This window comes from Pleurodeles waltl, chromosome 9 (genome assembly GCF_031143425.1).
Source record: "Pleurodeles waltl isolate 20211129_DDA chromosome 9, aPleWal1.hap1.20221129, whole genome shotgun sequence".
In the NCBI taxonomy this organism is placed as follows: domain Eukaryota; kingdom Metazoa; phylum Chordata; class Amphibia; order Caudata; family Salamandridae; genus Pleurodeles; species Pleurodeles waltl.
In genome coordinates, this window is record NC_090448.1 from 1,193,022,266 (window position 1) to 1,193,032,188 (window position 9,923).

The 9,923-nt window shown below is 50.5% G+C and overlaps 1 protein-coding gene across 4 annotated transcripts in view; it reads left to right on the plus strand.

Annotated features, from left to right (window-relative positions):
* The window catches only part of THBS1 (thrombospondin 1), an 86,540-nt gene extending 79,002 nt beyond the window's left edge, over positions 1–7,538 (plus strand). For all 4 annotated transcript variants that reach the window (XM_069209155.1, XM_069209157.1, XM_069209158.1 and 1 more), the window contains exons 22-23: positions 2,893–3,032; positions 4,052–7,538. In XM_069209155.1, coding sequence (XP_069065256.1) covers positions 2,893–3,032; positions 4,052–4,059 — 148 coding nt within the window. In that variant the 3' untranslated portion in view covers positions 4,060–7,538. The remainder of the gene's footprint in view (positions 1–2,892; positions 3,033–4,051) is intronic.
* Positions 7,539–9,923: the final 2,385 nt, after the last annotated feature.

Consider the following 9,923-nt stretch of genomic DNA (forward strand, 5'->3'; position numbering starts at 1 on the left):
AGCTGTTGCAAAGAAGATTGCAGGTTTTGGAGGACCAGCAAGGTCCTAGTGACTTGACCCTCGGAGGGGAGTCAGGACAGGCCTTCAACAGCAAGGAAAGTGAATTGGAGGAGACCCCACGAGTGACCCACCTGCAGCAGGCACAGGGAGTCACAAGGAGGCCTCAGCAGCACAACAAAACAGGAGCCTCACGTCGCAGGAGCTGCACAGTGGAAGCTGAATCAGGAGCTGCAGAGTGCTAGGGGCTGGGGATTGTAGGAGCTCAAAGGTCTCTTGGAGGAAGAGCCAACAAACCTTGGCAAGAGCAGCAGTTGCGGTGCACAGGGGTTCCGGCCCAGTGGCTGCAAGGGCCCACCGTCTCCCAAGTTGGTCAGAAGACAAGCTGGACCAAGAGAGGACCACAGAACCACCAGCGTTGCAGAGCCTTTTGATGTCCACGGGACAGCAGGATCCACCAGCCGGTCGTTGTCGTCTTGAGGTGCCTGCGGATGCAGGAGAGTGACTCCTTCACTCCAAGGAAGATTCTTTCCTCCTTCTTGGTGCAGAGAGTGCCCTTGTGACCCAGGAGGATGCACAGCCCCAGATGTTGCAGAAATCTTTCAGGAGATGGAGAAACAATGTTGCAGTGGGAGCTCTCCCAACTGGATACAGTCTTGTTTCAGTCCCTAAGGCAGACCAGCTGCGGTTCCAGAGGCCAGGAGCACAAGATGTCTTGCAAAGAATTTCCTTGTAGAGTCTTGCTCAACGAGTCTCAGGACCCATCCTCTGGGGAGCCCTTAAGTAACCCTAAAAGGGGGTTGGTCACTTTCTGTAGTGACCACCTATCAGAGAAACCAGGGATGTCATCTACCAGGGGCCTCCACACATCTTGTTTTCAGGATGACAGAATAAACCAGCCACCTGGCAGATCTCTGTGCACCTCCCAAGGGTTCCTGTAGGAAAATGGCTCCCTGTTGCAGTTACCGCCACACACTCTGTGGCCAAGAACAAAGCCTGTACTGGGTGGAGGTGCTTCTCACCTCCCCCTGCAGGAACTGTAACACCTGGCGGTTAGCCTCAAAAGGCTCATGCCTTTTGTTACAGCACCCCAGGGCATCCCAGCTAGAGGAGATGCCTGCCCCTCTGGCCACTGCTGCCACTTTTTGTGGCAAGGCTGGAGGAGATAATGAGGAAAGCAAGGCAGAGTCACACACCAGTCAGGACAGCCCCTAAGGTGCCCTGAGTTGAGGTGACCCTTGCCTTTAGAAATCCTCCATCTTGAGATTGGAGGATTCCCCCAATAGGAATAGGGATGTGCCTCCCTCCCCTCAGGGTGGAGGCACAAAGGGTGTAGCCACCCTCAAGGGCAGCAGCCATTGGCTACTGCCCTGTGACCTAAACACATTCCTAAATTCAGTATTTAGGGGCCACCCTGAACCCAGGAAATCAGATTCCTGCAACCTACAACAAGGACTGCTGACCTGAAAGCCCCGCAGAGACGACGGAGACAAAACCTGACTTGGCCCCAGCCCTACTGGCCTGTCTCCATACTCATAGAACCTGCACAGCGACACATGCGACAGGGAACAGCGACCTCTGAGGACTTAGAGGACTGCCCTGAACCCGAAGGACCAAGAAACTCCAGAGAACAGCGGCACTGTTCAAAAACTGCAACAACTTTGCAACTTTAGAGCAACTTTCAAAGAACTCTCTCTTCCTGACGGAAGTGTGAGACCTTACACTCTGCACCTGACGCCCCCAGGTGACTTAGACGACATGGGTAACCCGAGTTGCGCCCCCCACAGTGACTCCTGCAGAGAGGATCCAGAGGCTCCACCTGACTGTGACTGCCTGGTAACAAGGAACCCGACGCCTGGACCAAGCAGTGCACTCGCAGCCCCCAGGACCGACAGGAACCACCCACCAGTGCAGGAGTAACCAGCAGATGGCCCTCTTCCTATCACAGTCGGTGGCTGGCCCGAGTAGCCCCCCTGTGCCTTGCCTGCATCGCCTAAGTGACCCCGGGTCCCTCTATTGCTTTCTATAGCAAACCCAACACCTACTTCACACACTGCACCTGGCCGCCCCTGTGCCGCTGAGGGTGTATTTTGTGTACCTGTTTGTGACCCCCCCCAGTGCTCTACAAAACCCCCCTGGTCTGCTCCCCGAGGACGCAGGTACTTGCTGCTAGCAGACTGGAACCGGAGCACCCCTGTTCTCCATAGGCGCCTATGCTATTTGGGCCCTACTTTGACCTCTGCACCTGACCAGCCCTGTGTTGCTGGTGCTGGGTGTTTGGGGTTAACTTGAACCCCCAACAGTGGGCTGCCTATGCACCAGAGACTGAACTTGTAAGTGCTTTAATTACCTGAAAAACTAACCAATACTTACTCCCCCAGGAACGGTTGATTTTTGCAGTATCCACTAACTTATATAATAGCTTATTGCCATTTTTGCCAAAAGTGTACATTACTGTTTTCATTAAAAGTTCCATATTTAGCTATGCCAAGTACCTTACAATTTATGTACTTACTTGAACTCTGAATCTTGTGATTCTAAAATAATCTAAGAAAATAATATTTTTCTATATAAAAACCTATTGGCCTGGAGTTAAGTCATTGAGTGTGTGTTCTCATTTATTGCCTGTGTGTGTACAACAAATGCTTAACACTACCCTCGGATAAGCCTACTGCTCGACCACACTACCACAAAATAGAGCATTAGAATGATCTATTATTGTCTCTGTCAAGCCTCTTGGGAACCCACTTGGCTCTGTGCACACTATCTCTCACTTTGAGAAAGTATATACAGAGCCAGCTTCCTACACTGGTGGTTAGCACATTACCGTTAATTTAACATTAAGGAGGTGACTGAGTGTTGTTCACTGATTGTACCTGGTGCCTTTCCTTCCAGGGTGGTGATGCACGAGGGCAAGAAGATCATGGCGGACTCTGGTCCTGTCTACGATAAGACCTATGCTGGGGGCCGCCTGGGACTCTTTGTCTTCTCGCAGGAGATGGTATTCTTCTCTGATCTTAAGTATGAATGTAGAGGTAAGCGCCTGATCCGTAAGAGACGATAAATGTATTTCAGTCTCAGTAGCAGGGCATGGAATCCGTTCTAAATATGATGTATTACTGACTGTGATGACTGAGCAGTATCTAGGGATGACGGGATTGGAAACTTGTAACACAGTGGTATTGTGTGTAGAAGGGAGAGAGTGCGTTGTCGCTCAGTGGGTGGATGTACATATATATCTGGTGTTAAAATGTTAATGTAGTGTGTGATCACCAGTGATGTGGTCTGTTAGACCGTCACAGTGCAGATTGTGTCTGAGTAAACCCATGAATGGTTTCATGGGGGGAGGGGGCGGGGGGATGTCAGCCCTTGCCCAAATAATCAAACACAGAGTTCCGTGAAGTGCTGGTTTTTTTCTGTGATATGCTCAATGCAGCGAGGGGGCTTGGACGTACCAGACACAGTCTGATTTAGATATTGGTGGACTGGTTACTCAGTCACAACGGTGATGGATATCTCATCCGAAATATAAATCTCATTATATCCTATCAGGTTTATATTACAGCGGAGGGAATAGTGGTCACTGTTGTCACGGAGTAACCTTTTCGTCAATATCTAAATCAGGCCCTAACTCTTAAGATAATGACAGGTTTGGAGTTGTCTCTGGTGAGTACATCACTATGGAGGTTCAGGCCTTTGACCGTCCACCTAACCTGTGCCAGCAGCACTGCTACTGTCTGATCAGTCTTCACATCAACTATGCTGGAGTCTTGCCAGACCTCCTAAAGGCATGGACACAGACCAACTGACCTTCCTACGATCTAAGGAAGTGATTGTGGCCTGGGCTACCTCTCATGTCTTTCTGTCCTGGTGTTGCCTTATCTGGTTTGGACTTGTAGAGCGTAAGAATGTGGCAGTGGTGGCTGCGAGGTGGGTGAGATGTCTGTCGGAGGGTGCAAGTGAACTCACAGTGATGGGAGTCATGCCTTTTGTCATCACGACAAAGCAGCAGCTACAGGAGATATCTCACCAATGGCTCATCTTTCTCTTCCAGATACATAATCAGAGCTGCAGTGATGCAGAGGCGGTTAACAAGCTGATTTTGCACCTTTGGAACAGTTTCTTGTTTTTGTTACCAACCTGGGAGCCCTCTTTCCCTCTTCTCTTCTGTCCGCGGGATATGTTCCCAGGCCCCAGCCCCAGGGAGCGCTTTGAACGGCTGGGACGAAGCTTCAGCAGTTTTTGTACCTCAACTGAAACCGGTGTTTTTCTTGTTCTTGGCGGGACTTCCTGGAATGGTAAAGCTCAGGCAGACTTAATGTCTTGGACAGACAGACACCTACCTCCCCCGTCCCGCTGTCCAGCCGAGCGTGTGCTTTGCTTCAGACACCCAGAGACCGATCTCAATGAGGACAATCATGATTCAATGGAGAGGGAAAAGGCACTCAGCCCAGTGGAGAACAGGGACCTGAAGTGACTTTCTCAAAGCCCCAGGGCTCGTTCGCCCCAATTCCGAAGCCTCTTGGTGACTCATTAGTGTTGCTTGACAGAATGCTGTGTGAGCTGGTGGTCTCTCTGGCCAGGGAAAGATTCAGACATTTTGAGGACTTTAAGTTTGTCACACTGAATGTTATTGAATGGCTGGCTGGGACCATTGCTTTACTTAAGAGTGGGAAGCCGCCACGGCCACCCTAGTACAGATGTTTACATGGCTTAGGACCTAGACTAGCTGTGGCGGTCTAGCTTTCGCTATATCTGGCTGACTTCCAGGTTTGTATTGTCTGTGATGTAGCCGGAAGGGTCAGGTGCGAAAACCTTATCTTGCTCGGTAGCACTTGTCGACCAATTTATTTGTTACAAAATATAACAACTTGAAAGGAGCAAATTTAACCTGGACAATGACTCACTTCCTGCACCCCCCAACAGTCCATTGCGAAGCAGAAAAAGAAAAAGGTAGCGCATTAACAGACCAGGATACCGGCGCTGTGGCCCGCGGAGAGCTACCCAACAAGAGCCACAGGGCCAAATATTCACAAAGCAGAAACTAAGTTCAGTCCTCGACTGGAAGATTGTAAATACATATTATTTATTTTACCTGCTTTTATTCAGGAGTGAGATTTTGTTCACAATAGTATTTTTCTTTTTTCGGCCAGCTGGTTGAGATGGCAAGAAGGACCTCTGCTGTATGAGGGTGATAGGTGATGTCACGTGGGACTTCTATTGGTCACATGACCAGGCAGGAACTGTAGAAGGAATGCTACAGCAAACTGCCAGGGTAATGCAAGCAAAGAGGATGTTGTCTGGGGGTCTCTGTGCAAAGTGAGAGATCTATTCACAAGATGTGGGCAGGAGATAAATCGGGGAAAACTATAAAAAAAAGCACAGGACGTCACAGGATGACATCTGCCAGCTTGTAAGACTGCGGCAGAAGTCAGGGGGTTAGACCCTGCAGGCTGTAAAAGCAGACAGGACGTGATGTGATTACACCTGGCACACTGTAACAGGACACAGGAAATCGCAGCGGATTAGACCTAGCAGACTGGAAGAGCAAACACAGCAGATCAGAGAGGGTCACACCAGGCAGAAATGCAGAGGAGGGGTTAGTAGACCCGGCAGACTGAGACCACGCACATGAAGGGAGGGGTTAGACCCGACAGACTGAGACCACACACAGGAAGGGAGGGGGTTAGACCCAGCAGACTGAGACCACACACAGGAAGGGAGGGGGTTAGACCCAGCAGACTGAGACCATGCACATGAAGGGAGGGGTTAGACCCGACAGACTGAGACCACACACAGGAAGGGAGGGGGTTAGACCCAGCAGACTGAGACCATGCACAGGAAGGGAGAGGTTAGACTTGGCAGACTGAGACCACACACAGTAAGGGAGGGGGTTTGTAGACCCGGCAGACTGAGACCACACACAGGAAGGGAGGGGGTTAGACCCAGCAGACTGAGACCACACACAGGAAGGGAGGGGGTTAGACCCAGCAGACTGAGACCACGCACAGGAAGGGAGAGGTTAGACTTGGCAGACTGAGACCACGCACAGGAAGCGAGGGGGTTAGACCCGGCAGACTGTTACAGTGCACAGGAAGGGAGACGGTTAGACCTAGCAGACTGAGACCATGCACAGGAAGGGAGGGGGTTAGACCCGGCAGACTGAGACCACACACAGGAAGGGAGGGGGTTAGACCCAGCAGACTGAGACCACACACAGGAAGGGAGGGGGTTAGACCCAGCAGACTGAGACCACGCACAGGAAGGGAGAGGTTAGACTTGGCAGACTGAGACCACGCACAGGAAGCGAGGGGGTTAGACCCGGCAGACTGTTACAGTGCACAGGAAGGGAGACGGTTAGACCTAGCAGACTGAGACCATGCACAGGAAGGGAGGGGGTTAGACCCGGCAGACTGACTGCACAGGAAGGGAGACGGTTAGACCTAGCAGACTGAGACCATGCACAGGAAGGGAGGGGGTTAGACCCGGCAGACTGACTGCACAGGAAGGGAGACGGTTAGACCTAGCACACTGAGACCACGCACGGGAAGGGAGGGGGTTAGACCCGGCAGACTGAGACAGTGCACAGGAAGGAGAGACTCAGTAGACTGACAGTGTACAGCAAGAGAGGGGGGTTGCTGGACCAGGCTGGATGAGAGTGTGCTTAGAAAGTGGTGGTAGGTAGACTCCAGTGTTCGCTTGTGGTTAACAGCCGTGTGGACAGCAAGGGGTGAGCTGAAAGCCCTCTCTGCGTGAGGTGAGCATCTCAAATGTCTGCCTAGCTAGTGTTCATACTATTTCTGTTCTAGTCCCCCTGGGGTTCAATTAACATAGTATACGGCCAGGGAGCAGGTAGTCAGCATGGCCACTGCAAGTGGCTAACCGATTACGAAAGAGAGTGATCATTGGCCTCAGAAAAGACTCTGCCTGTCCAGAGACCCCTCGCTCTGCCCAGTGAATAGCCGGTCACTGCCCTGTCCCACCGACAGAGACCAGGACTAAGGTGAAAGTTAAATGTACAAATATTACCTCATTGTTGTGTGAATGAGACAAAAGGAGGCCCTTGAAACGAGCAGAGAGTCCAGGAAGCCTCGACACGTCCATGCACTGCCCGGTCACTGACGCTGGACAGGCGCGACTCGCAACAACACTGCTTGTGAAAGATATTGCACCGTTTTCCAAGTTGTTTTGATAGTTTTGTGGTCATCCTATAAACGTAATTCTTTTTTTTATTTTTCATAAATGGTTGTGTTCTTTTCCCGCCTGCATTAGGCCCACTCAGACTGGAGTAAATGTTGGTATTTAAGTAATTTATCTTGAGATGCCGCACATAGGGCATTTCTGTTTGTAGTAAATGTTTGCACACCGAATGGGTATTTGCCTTGGTCCATGTTCTTAGCATATACTTTTTCTAAGAGAAAATAAGAGATGTGCCTTTTTTATATACATGCATTTTTAACCTTTTCAGTTTTTAAAGTGATGCAAATTGTACAGTGAAGATTAAGTACAAAAATCAACAATAAACCAATAAGGAAATCGTACGTTTCCAGATTTGTAAACATGTCACGTGGGTCAAACTGATGACAGTAAAGAAAGCAAATGCATGGTGGACAGGGGTAGAGAATATAATTTCTGTGCACAGGGTGAAGCTGCGTCCATAAATAAGAATCTGAAGACGGCACCGCACACAGGGGCTTCGGGGGCACATCTGAGGACATTTACTTAATGAAATGCAGCAAGGAGGCTTGCTCTGCCGGGAGAAAGGCAGAGAGCCGCAATGTCCATACTTACAAAAACACTGTAGGAAGCTGGCTCTGTACGTACTATCTCAAAAGTTGCAAAGTTGTTGTTGAAATTGAGCAGAGCCGCTGCTCACGGGAGTTTCTTGGTCCTTTAGTCCAGGGCAGTCCTCTGAGGCTTTAGAGGTTGCTGGTCCCTGTTGGATGCGTCGCTGGTTGCAGGTTTTCGAGTCAGGAGACAGGCCGGTAGGGCTGGGGCCAAAGCAGTTGTCGTCTTCTGTCTTCTCTGCAGGGCTTGAAGGTCAGCAGTCCTTCTTGTTTCTTCAGGTTGCAGGAATCTGATTTCCTGGGTTCTGGGGTGCCCCTAAATACTAAATCTAGGGGTGTGTTTAGGTCTGGGAGGGCAGTAGCCAATGGCTACTGTCCTGGAGGGTGGCTACACCCTCTTTGTGCCTCCTTCCTGTGGGGAGGGGGCACATCCCTAATCCTATTGGGGGAATCCTCCAAAACTAAGATGGAGGATTTCTAAAGGCAGGGGTCACCTCCACTCAGGGCACCTTAGGGACTGTCCTGACTGGTGGGTGACTCCTCCTTGTTTTCCTAATTATCTCCTCCAGCCTTGCCGCCAAAAGTGGGGGCAGTGGCTGGAGAGGCGGGCATCGCCACTAGCTGGGATGCTTTGGGGTGCTGTAACAAAGGGGGTGAGCCTTTGAGGCTCACCGCCAGGTGCTACAGTTCCTGCAGGGGGAGGTGAGAAGCACCTCCACCCAGTACATGCTTTGTTCCTGGCCAAAGAGTGACAAAGGCATTCTCCCCATGTGGCCAGCAACTCGTCCGTTTGTGGCAGGCTGGCAGAAACTGGTCAGCCTAACACTAGAAGTCGGATTGGTGTTCAGGGGGCATCACTAAGATGCCCTCTGGGTGCATGTAACAATAAATTGCACATTGGCATCAGTGTGCTTTTATTGTGCTGAGAAGTTTGATACCAAACTTCCCAGATTCAGTGTAGCCATTATGGAACTGTGGAGTTTGTGTTTGACAAACTCTCAGACCATATACTCTTGTGGCTACCCTGCACTTACAATGTCTAAGGTTTTGCTTAGACACTGTAGGGGCATAGTGCTCATGCACATATGCCCTCACCTGTGGTATAGTGCACCCTGCCTTAGGGCTGTAAGGCCTGCTAGAGGGGTGACTTACCTATGCCACAGGCAGTGTGAGGTTGACAAGGCACTCTGAAGGGAGTGCCATGTCGACTTAGTCATTTTCTCCCCACCAGCACACACAAGCTGTGAGGCAGTGTGCATGGGCTGAGCGAGGGGTAGCCATGGTGCAGCCCTTAGAGATCTTCCCTGGCATCAGGGCCCTTGGTACCGGGGGTACCAGTTACAAGGGACTTATCTGAGTGCCAGGGCTGTACCAATTGTGGAAGAAAAGGTACAGTTTAGGCAAAGAACACTGATGCTGGGGCCTGGTTAGCAGGGTCCCAGCACACTTTCAATCAAAACTTAGCATCAGAAAAGGAAAAATGTCAGGGGTTAACCATGCCAAGGAGGCATTTCCTGGTGGACCTAGGCACTTGCACCTAAACAGTTTAGGGTTTTCTCCTTTCATTTGCATCAGCCATCTGAGAGGTATGTGGTCAGTTTGAACTATGAAGTGAGTACCAAACAGGTATGGTCTCAACGTCTTCAGGGACCAAACCACAGCAAAGGCCTCCCCCTCAATGGCACTCCAACGCTACTCCCTGGGGAGTAACCTTCTGCTAATAAATGCAACAGGCTGGTCAAGGCCATCATCATTGGTTTGGGATTGAACTGCTCATATCCCATGCTCAGAGGTAACAGTCTGCACAATGAACTGCTTTAATTAATCTGGAGGTTCCAAACTGGTGCTGAACACATAGCTTCTTTCAGGGTGTCAAAGGCCTTTTGACAGTCCAAGGGCCAGTTAACTTTTCTGGCCATTTTCTTGGGAGGTAAGTTCTGTGAGTGGTGTTAGTATGCATCCATATCCTTTCGCAAACCTCCTATAGTACCCAGTCAAGTCAAGGAATGCCCTGGCTGGGGTTTTGGAGCTTCCCAGTCCAGAACAGTCTGGATCTTGGGTTGGAGTGGCTGAACTTGGCCTCCACCTACAAGGTGTCCCAGGTAAACCACAGTTCCCTGCCCTATCTGGCATTTGGAT